This window comes from Parasteatoda tepidariorum, chromosome 5, assembly GCF_043381705.1.
Source record: "Parasteatoda tepidariorum isolate YZ-2023 chromosome 5, CAS_Ptep_4.0, whole genome shotgun sequence".
NCBI classification, from domain to species: domain Eukaryota; kingdom Metazoa; phylum Arthropoda; class Arachnida; order Araneae; family Theridiidae; genus Parasteatoda; species Parasteatoda tepidariorum.
Genome location: NC_092208.1, coordinates 3,993,157 through 4,015,483, shown reverse-complemented (window position 1 = coordinate 4,015,483; position 22,327 = coordinate 3,993,157). Strand labels below are relative to the sequence as shown.

General features: G+C 31.7%; 2 protein-coding genes across 2 annotated transcripts in view; one reads left to right on the top strand and one right to left on the bottom strand.

Moving 5' to 3' along the window:
* LOC107456497 (uncharacterized) overlaps window positions 1-303 on the bottom strand; it is a 28,535-nt gene extending 28,232 nt beyond the window's left edge. Inside the window, exon 1 of the mRNA XM_043047759.2 lies at window positions 268-303. Within this exon, the coding sequence (XP_042903693.2) occupies window positions 268-303 (36 nt within the window). The remainder of the gene's footprint in view (window positions 1-267) is intronic.
* A 1,803-nt stretch (window positions 304-2,106) lies between these two features.
* LOC107447315 (low-density lipoprotein receptor-related protein 2) overlaps window positions 2,107-22,327 on the top strand; it is a 42,719-nt gene continuing 22,498 nt past the window's right edge. Inside the window, exons 1-2 of the mRNA XM_043047767.2 lie at window positions 2,107-2,298; window positions 21,560-21,740. Coding sequence (XP_042903701.1) covers window positions 2,209-2,298; window positions 21,560-21,740 — 271 coding nt within the window. The 5' untranslated portion in view covers window positions 2,107-2,208. The remainder of the gene's footprint in view (window positions 2,299-21,559; window positions 21,741-22,327) is intronic.

The window sequence follows — 22,327 nt, the reverse complement described above, 5'->3', positions numbered from 1 at the left end:
ACCCAATCCAGAAAACGAGGGAACTCTTGGATCATGTATTTGGAGAAATTTGCCTTCGTGGAGGACGTTTTGATAAGACTAACCTGCATTTGCGTTGCATGGAGAGGAAGACCACGAGAATCTTCCACGAGTTAGCCTGACGGCAAGGGGACTCTAACCCAGGATCCGTCTACCATTGAAGATATTTTACGTCAGCACTGTGGTCGGTGCAAGCCGGATGCGGAATTCGTATCGACCAGCCACCGCTGGGATTGGAACCCGGTTTACCTCATTGGGAGGTGAACGCTTTAACCCATGACCCATCTTCTAACACACTTAACGCTAAAGTGGTATATTTAAATAAGAGATATACTCTAGCATCAACCTAAATTGACTGCCACTACTAAACCTTTTCAAGGATCATGGGAACCCTTTAACCCTAATCTAGTGAAAGGGATGGGGAAGAACGAAATGAATTACTTGACAATGTCTTTTTTCTATTGTTTACAAAGTAAACTTGGAATATAAGACCCATGTAATCCTAAACTCATCATCAATGGCTCGATATCCCCGGGTGGGCCTTGGCCTTCTTAAGAAGTGTTTTGGCTAACCTTTTTCCTGCTAACATTTTTCAGTTTTTGGTTTTTAAGACCTAAAGATTTTTTTCTTGGCCATCTATCTATCGCAAATTCGGCCTGCCTCTTTTTCGTGTGCCAACTGGTCTGGCATTGAAAACTCTTTCTGTGTCTTCATCCATTCTGATAACGTGACCTGCCCATTTTATTCTTTGCCGTTTAATAAAGTTAATAACGTCAGGTTCATTATATGATTGATAAAGCTCTAATTTTATTTTTCTAAGCCACACACCATTTTTTTAAAATTCTTTCAAAAATACTTCTCAAGATCTCTCTCTCTCTCTCTCTCAAAGGTAACCGACATAATATCATCCGTACAAGACGGGGTCCAGGTTTCACTAGCATGCGTTAAAATTGATCTTAAAAGAGATTTCATACGATAAAACTTTTGTTTTTCTATGAATTATATTATCGTAAACTAACAAACCAAACATGACGAAAAGAATCAGGAATTTTCGGAAATTATTTCCACAATAAGGAAAATTGTACCAAAATATTTTATTTTTATTTGAATTTACCTTCCATTAGACGCCTTTTCAATTTTTTTTTTATTTATTTATTGATTTAAGTAGGGATCAATTGTAGTCACTTTAAAAAAAAATTTAATTCTATTTTTTTTTCATCTGAATTACTTTAGACAAATAATAATAGTAATGTACTTGAACCGAATGACCTTAGATATAAAAATAAAATTAAATTTTGTTGTAAATAAAAGGGTAGCATATTGGAGGTCTGCCCTAGCTCTAATTAACTAAAAAAAAAGTACTGAATGACAAAAAAATTTTAATGCGCAAAATTTGTGAAGAAAAAGTAATAGCTAACGCCGCTAGCTCTAATTAACTAAAAAAAAATTATTAATTGACGAAGTTACAAAAAATGGCAAAAAAGTACAAAATTAGAAAAGAAAATCGGTATTTTTTAATGCTCCAAATTTGTAAAGAAAAACTAATATCTAACGCTGCTAGCTTGAATTAACTAAGGGAAAAAAAATACTAATTGACAAAATTACAAAAAATGGCAAAAAAGTACAAAATTACGAAAGAAAATCGGTATTTTTTAATGCTCCAAATTTGTAAAGAATAACTAATAGCTAACACCACTAGCTCTAATTAGCTAAAAAATAAATAAAATAAATACTAACAGACGAAATTACTTAGAATGGCAAAAAAGTACAAAATTAAAAAAAGGTAAAATCGGTATTTTTTAATGCTCCAAATTTATAAAGAAAAATGATAAAAGGAACATCCATAAAGTAACGGGAGGAAAACACATTGGTGAGTGCCACAAGAACAAGAGCGAAAGATGCAATTCTGGATATAAAGACAGAAAAAAAAAAGGAACACGCACAGAAGCTCCCTTTTTTAAATCCCCTGTTTTTGAGCTTATTAATGAAGCGTCACGTATACTACAGGCTACAAAAAAGCAGGTGTGTCGATTTCCATGTCACATGGTTTCCTGCGGGGAAAAGGGGGGAGGAAAAGGTAGGCTTCTCATTGGTTGAAAGGGCAGGTGCGCCTGTTCTGTGTTTTCAGATCCCAAACGGAAGAAGAGAACAGCAGAGAGTCGTCTGTCAAAACCTTTCTGTTTTTGTCGGATGGCGAAATTACACTCTGGCCGAATTGGAACCTCTGTGTGGACAGTGGACCCTCTTCTGTCCCGCACCAACTCTATGGGTACGCATGGGGTAAGTCATTTTGAATTCCATATGTTTTTGTTTTCTTTACTTGTTTGTTCTAAAGCAGAGGTTCCCAATCGTTATGGAACACTAAATGATGAGCTTTGGGCCTCATTATATAAATAATGCTTATAAAGATAATTGTGAACAGTAATAACTAGTGAAATATTTAATTTTGAAAATATTTAATGAAAGGAAGGAATAATCTTGAGTCTGGGATCAGGCGTGGAAATGAGTTTAGTATATACATGAACTGAAAACGAATAAAATATCATTTATTATTATCGTTTGCTTGCTATTTATTATTAACGTATAGAATTATCGTTTGCTTTTACTAAAAAGAACTACTATAACTTTGAAAATGATCATTAGGAAAATATGTGTCTCTATTAAAATTATTTATTTATTTATTTTTTGTTTGAAAAGCCAAGCTGATGGGAAAAACCAATGTAATTTTTTTATAACGCATGTCTTTTTTAAAATTTATTTAATGAATTTCGATTATTCAAAATATTAGAAAAATTATCTATGTTTAAAATCGAAATCGTCATTTCTTTTTCATTGGCATTGAACTATAAAAATTCATAATGGCAATCGACAAATCAAATAGGTAATGGATTATTGATTAGATTTAAATGTGATTAACAGTTACAACGAATGTTCTAACTCTATGTTTCCAATGAACACATTTTAAGAACCACTGCTCTAAGAAACAATGAAAATATGTTGGTAGTTTAGTAAGGGGCCCCCTTAGGAATGAAAGGAAGAAAGGAAATTTTTTTAAAGAAAACAGGACCTATTTTTTAAAAAAAATTATTTTATATTGACTACTGTATGTAGTTCTCTTCTATCTATCCATTTTTAACAAAATGTTGTAAAACTGCAATAAAAAGACTTTTTTAAAAATAATTTAACTAATATTTTATAAACACAATGGAAAAATTCGATGCTTTGATAACATTAATCATTTTTTGATTTTTTCCCCTTGGGAACTAAAACTTTTTTTTTTTTTTGCATTTATTTAAAAAGCTCGAAAATTTAACGAAAAAAAAAATTTTTTTTTGTAATTATTTTAGTTCATACTTTATTTTCAAAAATATACGGTGCATTGGGAATTCGGGCAATTTTTCTGACGCTTGACAAATTTAAACATTCGCCGATTGAACTAATGATTACGATACTCAACTTGTAGGAGGTTTTATTGACCTAAAATAATTTGTGTTATTTAAATTAGTTCAAGCATTTCCAGTATGAAATGTTAGTTCATAGGAATGAATTGGCGAGAACAAGATAAATTATCCTAATTATACACGAGAGAGATCACTGTATTATATTCCACGTATTATTTTACTTCCTTCATTAATATCGAAATATTTCAAGTAATAATATAAAATGCTCCCTCTGTTTAATCAGTTTAAAAGATACTTAGATTTATAAGGCGTTTTAATCATTTGAATGCATTTGGTCTGCGTTCATTGTTCGCTAACAAGTTCTGAGGTAAGAAGATATTTAGAATCACTAGTGTAAAAGAAAGAAAGAAAGAAAAAACATTTAAGTAAAAATTTGTTTTCAGTAAATGAACTTCCATGCTGCGAAAATTGTTTCTGTAACCGTTGCTCAAGGCGAGAGCGTGCTAAATTGAAAAGCACACAAAGTAAATTCAAATGTATTGAAAATAAAGAACAGTATTCATTCAAATAGGGAAGATGAAAAACGTAGCAGTTAAACGCATGCAAAAAAAAAAAAAAAATTCTAGATTGGTAAAAATTTAAACAATTTTACTTTACTCAAAATATAAACTCCTCCCCCCAGTTAGAATAAGAGGATTTTATTTTATTTTATAGCCGTCGTTGAACACTTGACCCGATTTTGGGTTTCGACTACTAATGTTCAACTCCGTATCCTTGTCATTTTGAACCAATTCAGAAGACAATGAAACTCCTAGATTAGTACTCCCAGAGGTATTGATTTGTTATGGGAACAAGGAGGACTTTGCGACCCGAAAGATTTAGCGTGCACCAGTCACCATTTACTACACGGGGAGTCTTCTGCTTTCGGGGATCGAACCCACGACGTGGGCCCAGTGCCCTATCAACCAGGGTATCCCGGCCCCTGAATAAGAGGATTGTCCGTCCCCTCATCATCTGAATCTTTTGAAAATAAATGAATCCCGCGAGTTTCATTTTAACTAATCAACTTGAATAAAACCGCAAATGTTTATAAAACTCATTATTATTAACGGGATCAAGTCTCCCGATGGTTGCAGGTTCGAATCCCAGCGATGGCTGGTCAATACGAATTCTGCTCTCGGCTCGCACCGACCACTGTGCTCGCTTAAAATATCCTCAGTAGCAGACGGATCATGAGTTAAGAATCCCCACATTTTCGTGATTTTCTTCTCCATGTAACCAGGGGTCTGTTTAGAAGAAATTGCTTCACAAAATATCTTTTCATAAAAACGGACCCTTCACGAAATATTTTAACTTAACGGACCCTTTACAAAATGATTTTTCTTTTAATCGGACCCTTCACAAATTTGTTTATCTTCATTATTGTTTTGTTAATTCAATAAACACTTCCCAGGGCAGAAAACAAGAAAGATGGATGTAAACGAATTAAGTTTTGTCTTCGGCAGACGATTCTTCCATTATTCGTCCGAAATGAATATTCTGCGTTCAGCAGTATAGGCTAAATACCAAATATTTGTNATTTTTTTTTGTAATTATTTTAGTTCATACTTTATTTTCAAAAATATACGGTGCATTGGGAATTCGGGCAATTTTTCTGACGCTTGACAAATTTAAACATTCGCCGATTGAACTAATGATTACGATACTCAACTTGTAGGAGGTTTTATTGACCTAAAATAATTTGTGTTATTTAAATTAGTTCAAGCATTTCCAGTATGAAATGTTAGTTCATAGGAATGAATTGGCGAGAACAAGATAAATTATCCTAATTATACACGAGAGAGATCACTGTATTATATTCCACGTATTATTTTACTTCCTTCATTAATATCGAAATATTTCAAGTAATAATATAAAATGCTCCCTCTGTTTAATCAGTTTAAAAGATACTTAGATTTATAAGGCGTTTTAATCATTTGAATGCATTTGGTCTGCGTTCATTGTTCGCTAACAAGTTCTGAGGTAAGAAGATATTTAGAATCACTAGTGTAAAAGAAAGAAAGAAAGAAAAAACATTTAAGTAAAAATTTGTTTTCAGTAAATGAACTTCCATGCTGCGAAAATTGTTTCTGTAACCGTTGCTCAAGGCGAGAGCGTGCTAAATTGAAAAGCACACAAAGTAAATTCAAATGTATTGAAAATAAAGAACAGTATTCATTCAAATAGGGAAGATGAAAAACGTAGCAGTTAAACGCATGCAAAAAAAAAAAAAAGTAAAATTTGAACAATTTTACCTTACTCAAAATATAAACTCCTCCCCCCAGTTAGAATAAGAGGATTTTATTTTATTTTATAACCATCGTTGAACACTTTACCCGATTTTGGGTTTCGACTACTAATGTTCAACTCCGTATCCTTGTAATTTTGAACCAATTCAGAAGACGAAACTCCTAGATTAGTACTCCCAGAGGGAACAAGGAAGGCTTTGCTACCCGACAGATTTAACGTGTACCAGTCACCATTTACTACACTGGCAGGGATCTTCTGTCGGCAGGGATCGAACCCATGACATGGGTCCAGTGCCCTACCAAACAGGGTATCCCGTCCCCCGAATAAAAGGATTGTCCGTCCCCTCATCATCTAAGTCTTTTGAAAATAAATGAATCCCCTGAGTTTAGTCATTTTAAATAATCAACTTGAATAAAAACTTCAAATGTTTATAAAACTCATTAATATTAACGGGATAAAGTCTCCCCATGAAGTGCTCCAGGTTCGAATCCCAGCGATGGCTGGTCAGTACAAATTCTGCTCTCGGCTCGCACCGACCACGGTGCTCGCTTAAAATACCCTCAGTGGCAGACGGATCATGAGTTAAGAATCCCCACATTTTCGTGATTTTCCTCTCCATGTAACCAGGGGTCTGTTTAGAATAAATTTGGGTCCATTAACGGACCCTTCACAAAATATCTTTTCATAAAAACGGACCCTTCACAAAATATTTTAACTTAAAAACGGACCCTTCTCAAAATGATTTTTCTTTTAATCGGACCCTTCACAAATTTGTTTATCTTCATTATTGTTTTGTTAATTCAATAAATACTTTCCAGGGCAGAAAACAAGAAAGATGGATGTAAACGAATTAAGTTTTGTCTTTGGCAGACGATTCTTCCACTATTCGTCCAAAATGAATATTCTGCGTTCAGCAGTATGGGCTAAATACCAAATATTTGTAAATACATCTCTAATTTAGAAGCAGCAATTGCTTTTTATTTTTGAAAATTAAATTTTTTTAATTATAGTTTTACAAAATCTTGAATCTATTTACAATTTAAAAACTCCTTGAAAAAGTTTTTTGCAATAACCGGACCCTATTTGCTCAAGTTCATAAGAGCAGGACCCTGGTTGAAAGAATGTGAGTAATTTTTTCACAATTTCACGAAAACCGGACCTTTCGCAAAATGTCTGGACAGACCCCTGATGTAACGCAAATGCGAGATAGTTCTATCAAAAGCATCCAGATTGGTTGATCCAGGAGTTCTTCTGGATTGGGTTAAATTGATAGCCAACGCTTGTTAGAAAATAAATTATTATATAAGATTATTATCAGATATTAGATGAATATATTATTATTAATAGATGGAATAGATAAATAGAATAGATTATTAGATATACATTATGAAATTGTACGAGAGCAATCCCAATTGAAATAATTATTTTTAATCACAATTATTGTTGATGTTTTGCGTTTCGATGTCACAATAAAAGTTCGTACGAAATTCCGGCTGTAAACGTCACACTCATATTTATCCAAGAATTCTTGTCTTTGTTCAACAGCTCTTTAATGTTTGCTTAAATAGCACTACTTACTTTGATTGCATTGCTCTTGGAGTAATGAAAGTAATTAGTAGCATAGGGTGCGTAGCGTTTTTAAAAGGTTCTATTTTTGATTTACGTTTTTTAAAAGCTCTTAAAGGTGCTTTTTTTATTCGGGGTTTGTAAAATGTACTTAATTTTCTATATTTTAAAAAGAGATTTTTTCTTCCCATATCGATTGCCCTTCTAAATTGCAAAAAAATGCCGGATTTTTCGCAATTTTCTCTGCATTATTTATCAGAAACTAGTTATTTTATCATGATTATGTAAGGTCATGATTATGTAAAGTTTTTGAATTGAAAGTTTTGATTGTATGTTTACAAATTAAGAACTTTAAACTATAAAAAAAATAATTTCTATTACTGCACTGATCTTAATTAGAATTTTTTTTTTATTTGGAATGGGATTAAAAATATTTTTTTGATTGCCTTAAAAGTACTTAAAAGGTGCTAATTTTTTATTGAAAAATCTGGCTACGCACCCTGTAACATAGTTTTAATAAATTTGTTCAATTTAAACAAAAACAAAAAAAAATTATTTTAAATTTTTTTTTTTTATGGCTTTACGTTTTTGGAAAAATAGTTTTCAGTGACATATTAAAACAAATTATTATAAGTAAGGAAATCTTCCTATCGGAATATAAATTTAAACAAAATTAAAATTAGAACGCGATAAGGTTAAAAATAGTTTGCCAACTGGATTTATTTATTTTTTCTTTTATTTAATTGAATGATGGCTTCAACCATGCCAATTAGTGCAAACAGTTAAAAAAATTTTTTTTTTTTATTTTATAACTCGACCGATTTCGTCCAAATTTTGTAATTTGTTAATGATGAATTATTATTCCGAATTCTCTTGTCTTTCTTGAAATGAAACGTTCTGTTTCTTATTTTTCTTTAGTGTATTTACATTATCATTGTAGAAATAGCAAAAATTGTTTAAGTTGTTAACTCCGGAATACCGATGTTCGTNATTATGTAGAATTTTTGAATTTTATTGATTGTATGTTTATAAATTAAGAACTTTAAACTATAAAAAAAAAGTTTCTATCACTGCACTGATTTTAATTAGGAATCCTTTTTTTCGGAATGGGACTAAAAATATTTTTTGATTGCCTTAAAAGTGCTTAAAAGGTGCTAATTTTTTATTGAAAATTGCAATAAAAAATTACAATTTAGTTTTAATAAATTTGTTCAATTTAAACAGAAACAAAAAAAAATTATTTAAATTTTTTTTTTATTATGTTTTTACGTTTCTGGAAGAAAAAAAATTTTAGTGACATATTAAAACAAATTATTATAAGTAAGGAAATCTTCCTATCGGAATATAAATTTAAACAAAATTAAAATTAGAACGCGATAAGGTTAAAAATAGTTTGCCAACTGGATTTATTTATTTTTTCTTTTATTTAATTGAATGATGGCTTCAACCATGCCAATTAGTGCAAACAGTTAAAAAAATTTTTTTTTTTTATTTTATAACTCGACCGATTTCGTCCAAATTTTGTAATTTGTTAATGATGAATTATTATTCCGAATTCTCTTGTCTTTCTTGAAATGAAACGTTCTGTTTCTTATTTTTCTTTAGTGTATTTACATTATCATTGTAGAAATAGCAAAAATTGTTTAAGTTGTTAACTCCGGAATACCGATGTTCGTGATTATTGCGGATTACGGGGCATCATTTAAAGCATTTCATACTTTATTTTATAACCATCGTTGAACAGCCGACCCAGTTTAGGGACGGCTATTAACGTTCAACTCCGTAGCCTTGTCATTTTAAACCTAATCCAGAAGACAAGGGAACTCCTGTATCAAGTTATTTGGAGAAATTTGCTTTTGTGGAGAACTTTTTGATGCACCTAACCCGCATTTGCGTTACGTGGGTAGGAAATCCACGAAAATCTTTCAAGGTTAGCTTGACGGCAAGAGGATTCTAACCCATGATCCGTCTACCACTGAGGATATTTTTTTATGTCAGCACTGTGGTCGGTGCTAGCCAGGAGCGGAATTCGAATCGACCCTCTTTCGCTGGCATCGAACCTGGATCACCTCATTGGGAAATGAGCGCTCTATCCTTTGAGCCACCACGACTCCACTTAAAGCATTTTTTATTTTTATTTTATAACAGTCGTTGAACATCCGACCCAATTTTTAGGTTTTCGATTACTAATGTTCAACTACTTAGCCTTGTCATTTTGAACCCAATCCAGAAAACAGGGAAACTCTTGGGTCAGTACCCCAAGAGGAATGATTTGTTATGAGAACATAGAGGACTTTGCGACTCGAATAATTTAGCGTGCACCAGTTACCATTTACTACACGGGGAGTCTTCCAGCGGCGGAGATCAAACCCACGACCTATTGGACATGGACCTAGTGCCCTACCAACCAGGCAATCCTGGCTCTTCACTTAACGCATTGTTATTTCAGTTGTGATTCATACAGAGTCATATATTTTAATTGATTAGTCTTAGCTGTGATTCATATAGATTTGATTTCCTACGTCTGGCCAATAAAAATTGTTTTCTCCTATTTTTCTCTTCGAAATCGATCTTTTCTACAAAATCTATCATAATGAAATGAAGAGCTTGTCTTTATATCTTTTTATTCTTACCAAATGCAACTCTTATAACTCTAGAACCGTTTATGCTAGCGTCCTGAAATTTGAACAGTGGGTGTCAATTTTAGTCCCTGATTCTTATAAACAGTCCAAAAATTCCAGATTGTTCGAGTGAAGCGTTAAACAAAAGGAATTTTTTCATTAGTTTTGAACTTGCCATTGATAAGAATGAAACTGCAGACGATTCTGTTTTTTCCCTCAAACAATTTTAAAGATTACATTTGGTAATATTTCCTAGCTTATAGCTTTTATTAAAAAAGAACGTTCTTAGATAATTAATAATTTTTTATTTGTTGTGTCCGATAAGGTAGGTAGGTACTTTATATACGGCGCGAAGGGTTACTGGCGAAGGTCTGGGAAACATTCCTGAGGATGTCGATCACTTGAGCGGTAAAACAGTTAAACGAGGACCAATACCTCACACCCTCGGTCCCTACGCAGTCTGATCCAAGTGGTAGTCCACCCACACACTGACCGCTGCCCGTGATGCTTGTCTTCTGTGTTCTACTGGGAACCGTGTCTTCACGATCAGACCTCTGCGGGACAATGTCAGATAAACCCAATGATCAACTGAATGTTATGTAATCAAACTCAATTCCGTTTCTTCAAATGTTTTAAAGATTATTTTCGTGTTTCTTAATAATAAGTTTTATTTAAAAAAAGAAAAGAAAAAAAAGAGTTTATTGCATGTTAATGCTAAACGTAAGAAGGATGGATGATATCGCGAAATAATCCAAATATGTTAGGAATGGGCAACAAAAAATAAAAAAAAATAGATGCCGTGTGTTGCGATTCAAAATATGATAATGTGCAACAGTGGGTTCGAACAATGGTGTTTCGTATTTTCGATATTTCTCACGAACTGCATGATGCCGGAAAATGGTAATTGTCTACAAATCACCCCATAAAAATATTCTAAATCCAATTGGTGCCACGTTTTAGTACTAACCAGATGCTTCCGTTTATATACAATAATAATAAAGGCAAGAAGTATATGAAAGAAAAGAGAGATTAAAGGAGAAAATTAAAAAAAAGTTTTATTTACTAATAATTAATCTTCTATTATATTTTACTATATTAATTTACTATATTAATCTACTTTATTAATCAACTATAAGTTTAACTATATTTATCTAGTTTTAACTATATCTAATAATTAGAAAGCACTATATTTTCGGATACAACAACAGCATTTCACTATAAAACAAAATCCCTCAATTTACATTTTTACCTCACTTCGCTCTTCTGTTTTTATATGTTATATATACATATTTTTTTTTTCATCCTGAAATTCGATTAATTATATCTTTAGTATCTTTTCATCAGGCATGTAATTTATCCACGTGAGTGTTCTCTTAGAGGTGCCGCAACAAAAATTGTATTCCAACTTACATAAAATTTTATTACCCTCTCAATCAGGCAGCTTAATGAGTGGGTAAAATTTTTTAAATCTCGATGTATTTGTCACATTATTCCCGATATCTTGCGATAGGTTCACGGGGTTAGAGCCTCTCAATGTGGTGACTCGGGTTTGATTCCTTGAGAAGCCTGATCGAAACAAATTCCGCACCCGGTTCGCACCGACAACAGTGCTGACGTAAAAAAATCCTCAGTGGTAGACGGATCATGGGTTAGAGTCCCCTTGCCTTCAGGTTAATCGTAGGAGGTTTTCGTGGTTTTCTTTTTCACGTAACGCAAATGCGGGTTAGTTTCATTCCTCCACGAAGGCAAAATTTCTCTCCCAAAACCTTGATCCCGGAGTTTTATCGTCTTCTGGGCTGGGTTCAAAATGACAAGGTTATGGAGTTGACATTCGTAGTCGTTAACTCAAAATTGGGTCAGCTGTTCTAGGACAGTTATTAAATATTTATCATGACTTATTATTCATAATATATTTGTCATAAGACTTATTATAAATATATAAGTCTTATAATATTTATTTGAGGACTTATTATAGTATTCGCGATTCAACGTAAGGATATATTTTCGATACGTATTGATTTATTTGTCTACTAAAAATAAAATACCATCTTTATTGCACAGTTTCTTGGGCAGTAAATTTCAGAGCTGTTTTGGGGTGCAGATTTGTGCATGTTGTATTATAGTGGTACACTTAGTATAAAAGCTACTTCAAATTAAACGTTGCTTATTAAACCGCATTTTACATGGTAAACTTATTTTTTCCAAAAATCTAACGAATTTTTCCTAAAATATCCCCGATAAAGGTATTAAAATAAACCTCTCCAAAAAGTACAGTCGGACCTCTATTTAACGAAGTCGCTCAATCCCGATAATAAGTTCGTTATATGAAAAATTCGCTAAATAGAAAATCTCCTTTTGAATACTTAAGCCACACAAAACAAATTTTAAATTCATAAGCACTAGACATAATTAAAATAGCAATTGATACACCTTTTTCTTGTAAACTAGTATCTATTATTTATGTTATGAATCTTAACCATATAAAAGAAATTTGCATGGAAAGCAAGGATAGAGCAAAACATTATCCAGTGTTACACTATCATGCTACAGACATTTTCAACTAAAAAAGCTAAATTTATGTATAAAATTATAGCTGCATTTATTATATAAGTAATTTTCAGTATACATTGTCACACGCTTTCTGAAGTTTAATTGCTACTGATAAAATCCGTTAATTTTGACTGAGTTTTTTGTTTGAAATGCAAACGAAAAGGGAAAGGGATTTTACTGTTAAGTGGCTTCGAAAATCAATTCATGGCTATTTCCCCCATAAAATGCGTTGACAAGTTTGAAATGTTCTGAAATATTTTGGGAAATGGGGAAAGTGGATCTCGAAAAAAAGTTCGTTCAATCGAAAATTCACTTCGCTATTTGGAAGTTATTTTACTTATTTTAACTTCCAAAATGTTCTTGATTCCTCGAAATAAATCGCGAAATAGAGAAATTCGCAAAAAGGAAGTTCGTTAAATATAAGTCCGACTGTATTTTATTTAGGCAGCAAAATGTTATGTTCAGCATGAAAAACATGTAAAACATAGCAAACAGAACATACTTATACTTGTATTACAATTTTTTAATATTTAATTAGAACTATACAATTTTAACTGTTGCAGTTGAACAAATAAAGGCAAATTCTTCAAAATAATTTAATTCATTTTCTTTCTATCATTGGTCAATTTCTAAGTACAGACAGTGCTCAAAAGGCGTGTTATAAAAAATGAACAAAGCTCAAAATGCGTGTTTACAAAAATGGACATGGCTCAAAATGCGTGTTTACATAAATGAACATAGCTCGAAATGCGTGTTTACAAAAATGGACGTAGCTCAAAATGTGTTTTTACTATGCAAAGTCCAAAAATTAGACGCCGTATCAAATTTCTGCAGCTAAGAGAATTTTATGGGTGAGATTTTAAAATTTTTAGTCTAATAATCCATGCATGTTGTTTAATGATTTTAACTAGGGGTGCACATTCTGCGGCTCGCGGGCCACATGCGGCCCGCCAACTCTCGATATGCGTCCCGCCGAAGCAACCTGAACAAAATGAAAATAAATAATAATAATTTTTTTTTAGAAAAAATTTTGGAAATTTAAGTTTTTGATGTACCCAATCTCATCCAATTTAGTTTTAGGTGGTTTTTTTTTTTCTTTTTTTCGATGGTTAAAGCTACGGATTCAGGCATAGTTTTAAAAATTCCAATATTTTTAACTCGTCTGTATTACAATACAGGAATTTCGAATTTTAGTTATCACTTTTCACGCACTCCGTGTATGCCGATTTCGTCGTAAATCCAATGATTTTCGGTAGTTATTGCTACCCATTTTCGCGTATCTACCCATTTTTGCCCATTCTTTAAAAAATATGTTTTAACATCTTGAAAGTCATGAAACGCTTTATTTGCGCAAACTTCATCGCAAACATAAATAACTTTTGATCCTTTCTTTCGGCAGTTTTTGCTATCCATGTGGTTTTCAAAATTTCGATATTTTTATCACGATATTATTATGAATCGCTCATTTAGATAACCATTTTTCGAGGTGGTTTATTTGTGCCTATTTTATTGTAAATCAATTCATTTATCAATCGTCATTTTGGCAGTCATTGCTACACATTTCTACGAGGTTTTGAAAGTCCCGATATCTTTTATCCGCTATTGCGACACTGTAATTCGGATCCCGCATTTGAATACATCACTTTTTGACGCGCTTTACTTATGCCTATTTCATCGTAAATATAAAGGGATTTAGATAGTTTTTTCGGTAGTTAGTAATACGCTTTTCCCCGTGATCTAAAAAATAGTTTCACGGCACGCGAGTTTTAATTTGCGCATTAAAATAATAATTTTTTACGTGCTCTGTGCCCATTTTAACATAAATATCAGAGTTTTTTTCGAAAGTTTTTTTTCTTTTGGTCGTTAATTCTTCTCGCAATTTAAGTCGTAATTCGTACTCACGTTATATAAAAATCACACATCGTATTTTGTATTAACAATACCTAGATTTTTAAAAATCATCCATCGCAATTAGATTCACTAGATTTAAAATCACAAATCGCGATTAGTATTTTAGCATTTAAAAAATCATACGTTGCAATCAACAAAATCATACATTGCGATTTATATTCACGTGATTTAAAAACCACATATCGCGTTTCATATTCACTCGTTTTAAAAATCATATGTTGTGAGTCTTTTTCTCGCAGTTTAAAAATCGCGCATCTCGATTCGTATTCTCGCGATTTAAAAACCATACATAGCGTCTTTTATTCACGCGATTTAAAAATCACACATAGCGATTTGTATTCAAGCGATTTAAAAATAACACATTGATATTCGTATTCACGCGATTCAAAAATCATTAAAAGAAGAGCGCCATCTGGGATAAATTCTCAAACTGATTAAGTTATTTGCCCTAACTTTAATACTGCCCACAACAACGGCTTCTGTTGAAAGACTGTTTTTAAAAATCAATTTGGCATGTTCAAAATTAAGGAACAGTCTTTAAACAAAATAATTAAATCTTCATTTAATGGCCCGAACTATTACATGATCAAGTAGATAAAACTATCCAGGAGTCTGTCCAGACATTTTGTAAAACTTCCGTTTTTGTGAAATTGTGAAAAAAATTGCTCGTAATTTGTGAATATAAAATAACGTTAAGTCTCATTCTTTCAACCAGGGTCCGCTTTTGTGAATTTGTGAAAATAGGGTCCGTTATTGCAAAAAAACTTTTTCAAGGAGTTTTTTAATTGTAAAGACATACAAGATTATGCTCAACATTGTAAAATTATAATTAAAAGAAATTACATTTTAAAAAATAAACAGCAAATACAGCTACTAAATTAGCGATGCAACATATAAATATTTGGTATTTAGCCGAACGCAGAATATTCATTTCGGACGAATAAAGGAAGAAGCGTCTGCCGAAGACAAAATTTAGTTGCGTTTACATATGTCTTTATTCGATTAACAAAATAATAATGAAGATAAACAAATTTGTGAAGGGTCCGTTTTTATGAAAAGATATTTTGTGAAGGGTCCTTTAACGGACCCAAATTTCTTCTAAACAGACCCCTGCTATCACAAAATTTGAAAATTTTGCAATTTGCAGGATAACCATTAAGAAATTTTTTAAACCTTTTACTACCTACGTAGGCCATTTTATATCATTTATGATCATATGCTTTTAAATGATTTGTATATCATTAAATTTTACTACTTACTGTAAAATTACTGTAAAATTACTGTGTACTTAAAAATTACTGTAAAAAAGTGTAATCAAGATAAATATCATTAAGTATACTGTAAATTTTGATTAATTGTTAATATGTTTGGGTATTAATTGTAAATAGTGTTATGTTAAAAAGTATTGAATTTAAAGAATTGTAAACAAGTATCTTATTAGTTTTTTATTATTAAAGAAAAAATTTTCAGAAAATCGCCTTCAAATTTCACTTGAAGTTCAATACTCTATTTGATATATAAAACGAACATAATCAATTAAATTTTTTGATTTAAGAAATTAGAAGTATTTATATGATATACGAAATTCCAATATGTGTTCAACTCATTACCCATGTATAAAATATTTTCATTTAGCGAAATATTCCTCACAATGTACAGTGAACAAAAAAAAAAAAAGCTCTCTCCAAATAACTTATATTTTTATGTATTGAGTGCCAATCTTAATGGTTGAAAAAGTTCGCCTCTAATATGAGAATTTTTTAATTCTAATTGTTAATTAAGTTATGGAATAAAACCGAACTTTCTCTGCTCAGGGTTGCAAAAAACCCGGGGTTTTTCTAGAAAAACCCTACCCGGTTGTGTTTTTCGGAGTTTTATTGGGCTTTTCATGTTTTATTGGGGTTTTTTTTTCCAAAAGAGAGAGAGCAGGGAGAAGTACCTTATTTAAAAAAAACTTTTTTTAATGTTATTAATTAAGTTTAATTTTATGAATTGACTTAAACATATAGGTAATTAAAGTGTAATTAATAATTAATGCAAATAAATTGGTGCAAAAGTCTGAATAAAGTTTCTTCTGACGTCACGATATAAAATGTTATATGTATTCACATACATCACACACTTGAAACTAATCTTCACTTTTTTATAATTTGCATAGAAAGCGAATCAAAGGCACTGACTAATCAATGGCCACACAGTCTAATCTAGCCAGCAAGGTGATTCCAAACACAGTTAGTCTTTTCACCATACGTTCATTTTTTTAGGCCAGATTACATACATATTTCAATAGAATAGCTCTTTAATATAACAGAGGATAAATAAGAAATCGATTTTAGAAAAACCCATTAAGGTTTTTCAGAGTGGATTTTACTCAGTAAAACCCGGGCGGGTTTTTTCCAACCCTGCTTTATGTCCTAAAAATCCATATTTCAGAATTTTTTTAGAAGAACATTTTGGACACGATTATAAAGTTCCAAATATTATAAAATTCCACGCAAAACATTATTTTCAATATTAGTTTATCAAATCAATAATAATTCGATCATAATTTCTCAATAATGCTGTCTGTAATATTCAATTACTATTTGTTATTTTATTAAGTAAGTGTCCTAAAATTTTGATTTGAAACGTACGCAAAGCTTTGCATTATTTCAAACAAGGTGATTTGAAAATGATGCATTTGAATCGAATCGGTCGAATAGTGTCTGAGTTGATAAAGTTTCAGAAACGTTTTTATGTTTGAATTTTTATGCTGCCGAGGATTGAACTACCGAAGAAAAAAAAAGTGATTTAAACTTGAATTATCAACAGGTCATGATATTTTGAAAATAACAATAATAGGTGCCATCTGAGAAGTCACAATTAACTGATAATATCTTCATAGACACACTGTCGTATCATCAGGGTGTTCGAAACGCCGAACAATACGACTTCTTTTTTCGGAAAAGGTCTTCTATTGTTTACAATGACACGCAATGCTATTAATTGATCCCCCGACTCTTTGAGTTTCGAAATGTTGCTCCAACAGTAATAAATTATCTAAATTTTTCTTGCTGAAAATGTAAATATTTCATCCTGGTTAATGAGGGGGAAATTATTTAAGTCATTAAAATGTTTCACCCTTGAATTAATGATGGGGCTTCTATCGTAACAAGTATTTAACTGCTCCTTGTTTTGTGGCTGTGTCGTTGCCATGACGACAAGGTCACCGTCTCACCAACTTTGACATCACACGTCGGATGACGTCACAATAAACTTTTTTCTTTCTTTTTATCCTCCTATTTCTTAATGCTTCCTTATGAATTTTTATCAACAAATAAATATATTTTTAATTTGGTGATTCTTATAAGTTATATAAATATTTTTATTTTTAAAAATAACAAAAGTAACTTCCTTTTTGCCTATTTTTTATTGCATGCATTATGCATTTCATAGTTACTTGTGTGTGTGTGTAGTTATATATATAATGCCTAAAACTAGCCGGTAAAGTATGAAATGATTTATATTTCACACATTGCCTAGGCATTCTATATAATGCTGGATGCTATTTAGGCAAATTATGAAATAAACGTCCTGATGAGGTTATTATGTAAATGATGTGCATGTTACTGTGAATGACCGAAATCGGTGGTTGTTGACATTCACCGGTGAATGTTGACAATCACATAGTCGCTTTGGTGAATGTCCGTTATTACACCCGATTTAATATTAATTTATTCGTGGATTTAATTACATTTATTCGATATTTTAATATTTACTGACGATAGATTAGAAGAGACAAAAGTGTTTGGAGTATCGTGCAAATATATACCGGGCAGTGGCACTGAACCTTAAAAAGATATTAGTGTAGGGTATACCGGGCAAACGTATACCGGGCAGTGGCACTGAACCTTAAAAAAACATCAGAGTGGGGTATACCGGGAAGTGGCACTGAACCTTATAAAAATATCAGTGTAGGGTATACCGGGCAAATGTATACCGGGCAGTGGCACTTAACTAGACCTAGCATATATTTCGGACTTTTACCAAAGGTCATACTAGGTCTAGTTAAGTGCCACTGTCCGGTACACATTTGCCCGGTATACCCTACACAGATGTTTGTTTTAAGGTCAAGTGCCACTGCCCGGTATACATTTGCCCGATACTCCAAACACTGATGTTTCATCTAATCTATCGTCAGAAAGTATTAAAATATCGAATGAATGTAATTATATGCACGAATAAATTAGTATCAAATCGGATGTAATAAATATTTCGGACATTCACCAAAGCGACTATGTGATTGTCAACATTCACCGGTGAAAGTCAACCACCGATTTCGGTCATTCACAGTAACATGCACATCATTTACATAATAACCTCATATATATATATATTAGATATGCTTTCATTCTGTATTTGTTTATTCAATAAAAAATTATAGCATTATTTTAATATAGGATATTTTTAATAATGAAACTGATGCATAGTTATTGAGGAAGTATTTTGTCATTAGTAAAAATACTAGAAATACAACTATAAACGAGAAAAAGTAGATTTAACTAAGCGTGCAAATTACACACATAATGATAGATTAAAATAATAAAAAAAAAAAAAAAAAAAAAAAAAAAAAAAAAAAAAAAAAAAAAAAAAATAGTCTGCAAATATATAAAATAAATATAGTAACTGAAGAAATTGTAGAATAAGTTATACTTTAAAGTTATTTGAAAAACCTAGAAAGAAAAATTCAAATTAAATTCAAAATCAATCGCTATAATGAATCGCAAGAAGTGTAAATATAAAACGAGAAAAATTAAATGAGTTAAAATGTTCTGCAGTTGAACGCGAAGTCAATTTTAGTTTTTTTTTAAAAATAGAGGTTCTCTCGAACGCGAATCGTAACATGAAAAAGTTCAGAGTTACAAAAAATTTAGATTTTAAATAAAAGTGGATGTGAATCATTCTTAAATAGCAATTTTCTAGTTTACATTCAATTTATAAGCTTATTTGAATTTTGAATTGCAGGCTTGAAACTAATTTTGGTACAAAGGGTGTTTAACTTATTGGTATCTTTACAGGTAGACAATCCAGCCTTTTATGACACTGAATTGAATCCCCCCAAGAAGAAGGGAGACGGTGATGATGATGATGATGTGTCCTACTCTAAGAAACAGTGCAACGGGAGGCTTCTGATTGTGGCCACTCTCCTCCTCCTGATGGTACTCATCGCCATGATTGGTACAGTCATCTATCTAGCAGGTTAGCCATCTCATGTTGTGTTATTATTTATTTTATCATGAATGTTATGAAAATGATTTCCCAAACGGCAAAATAAGGTTTATTTTCACTCAACAAAAACCTTTCAATGTAAACCTAAACAGGTTTGTTATGAACCTTCTAACCTTAAAACGAGACATTATCTTCATCCAAAACCTTGGAAAACAACCTTCTCTATAAAAACCTTAAATCGTGGAATCACTTTATTGATGACACTTTAAAATCAAACGTAAAACTGGAAGACTTATGTCGATTCAATAATACAATAAATTATGATAAAACGATTTTTTTTTCTCTCTTTTTTTTTTTTTTACTTTTTCTTTTTTTTTCTTTACTTTTGTTATCTACTAGCTGAATACCCGTGAGAAAATAAAGTATCACAATTTATCAGTACTGAAAAAAACCACTACAAAACCGTGCACAAAACTGACACTAATAAAGCTTAAATAATTGCAATGCTTTAATTATTTGTTTCCTTTCGCGGTGACTTTGCGTTATTGGAACAAGAAAAACGCATTTTTAGTTGCTTATCCCCTAAAAATAAAGACTGACTGTCTTCAATATCATTATAATGGTATAATGCTGTTGCGCAAGGCAACTCATGGTATTTAAAATTTACCGCAGACAAGTTACTTTCTCCCCTGTTTTTCTTTCGTACTTTCTCCCCTGTAATTATATCTTTGAGGGACCTTAAGAAGTCTATCATAAAAATGTACAGTATAGGCACCAAATTTGATCGAAAATACGTTTTACCTATATATTTGATGCCTATTTAAACTGCACAAATTATAGTTTGTCTAGGGTGAGAACTCCCCCCTCTACAAAGTTTGAGGCCGCCTGCTGCTATGGAAACAAGAATAGCGCATATCAGGAAGTGTAGCTTCTCTTCACTCTAGGGCTAACACACATAGACACAAGAAAAAGGTACCCTTTCTCTCACCGACCTCAAACAGTGACCCCGCACCCCTACTTGAAAGACATACCTCGTTACCATAGTCACCGTCACGGGTCCAGACGAATGACTAAGGGAGTTCTTACTTTAGACAAACTATACCATGATGCCAGTGTGGCCAATTACCAAAATTAAGCATCATTGGTACAACATAACGATACCATTGATGGTATCAATGGTTTTTACGGTACAACATAACGAATAAGNAACAACCACCGATTTCGGTCATTCACAGTAACATGCACATAATTTACATAATAACCTCATATATATATATATTAGATATTCTTTCATTCTGTATTTGTTTATTCAATTAAGAATTATGACATTATTTTAATATAGGATATTTTTAATAATGAAACTGATGTATAGTTATTGAGGAAGTATTTTGTCATTATTTAAAGTAGATCTAAAAATAAACTATTTTGAATTATATTAAATGCCGGATATGTATTGAATTTTCCACTAATTTGATGTAAAAATACTAGAAATACAACTATAAACGAGAAAAAGTAGATTTAACTAAGCGTGCAAATTACACACATAATGATAGATTAAAATAATAAAAGCAAAAAAAAAGAAGAAAAAAAAAAAGAAAACTACAAATATACAAAATAAACACATAGTAACTGAAGAAATTGTGGAATAAGTTATACTCTTAAGTTATTTGAAAAACTTAGAAAGAGAAATTCAAACTAAATTCAAAAAACTAGAAAAATTAAATGAGTTAAAATGTTCTGCAGTTGAACGCGAAGTCGATTTTAGTTTAAAAAAAAAAAAAAAAAAAGAAAGAGATTCTCTCTAACGCGGATCGTAACATGAAAAAATTTAGAGTCACAAAAACCTGAGTTAATTTAGATTTTAAATAAAAGTGGATGTGAATCATTCTTAAATAGCAATTTTATAGTTTACATTCAATTTATAAGCTTATTTGAATTGCAGGCTTAAAACTAATTTTGGCACAAACTGTGTTTTACTTATTGGTATCTTTACAGGTAGACAATCCAGCCTTTTATGACACTGAATTGAATCCCCCCAAGAAGAAGCCAGACGGTGATGATGATGATGATGTGTCCTACTCTAAGAAACAGTGCAACGGAAGGCTTCTGATTGTGGCCACTCTCCTCCTCCTGATGGTACTCATCGCCATGATTGGAACAGTCATCTATCTAGCAGGTTAGCCATCTCATGTAGTGTCATTATTTATTTTATCATGAATGTTATAAAAATGATTTCCCAAATGGCAAAATAAGGTTTATTTTCACTCAACAAAACCCTTTCAATGTAAACCTAAAGAGGTTTGTTATGAACCGTCTAATCTGCTCTATTCTACGCATATTATCCTAATCCAAAACCTTGGGAAAAAACCTTCTCCATAAAAACCTTAAATTGTGGAATCACTTTATTGATGACACTTTAAAATCAAACGTAAAACTGAAAGACTTATGCCGATTCAATAATACAATTAATTATGCTAAAACAATTTCTTTTTTTTTCCCCTTCTTTTTTCTTTACTTTTATTATCTACAAGCTGAATACCCGTGGGAAAATAAAGCATCACAATTTATCAGTACTGAAAAAAAAACCACTACAAAACCGTGCACAAAACCGACAGTAATAAAGCTTAAATAATTGCAATGCTTTTATTATTTGTTTCCTTTCGCGGTGACTTCACGTTGTTAGAACAGAAAAAAAAACGCATTTTTAGTTGCTCATCCCCTAAAAATAAAGACTAACTGTATTCAATGTCATTATAATGGTAT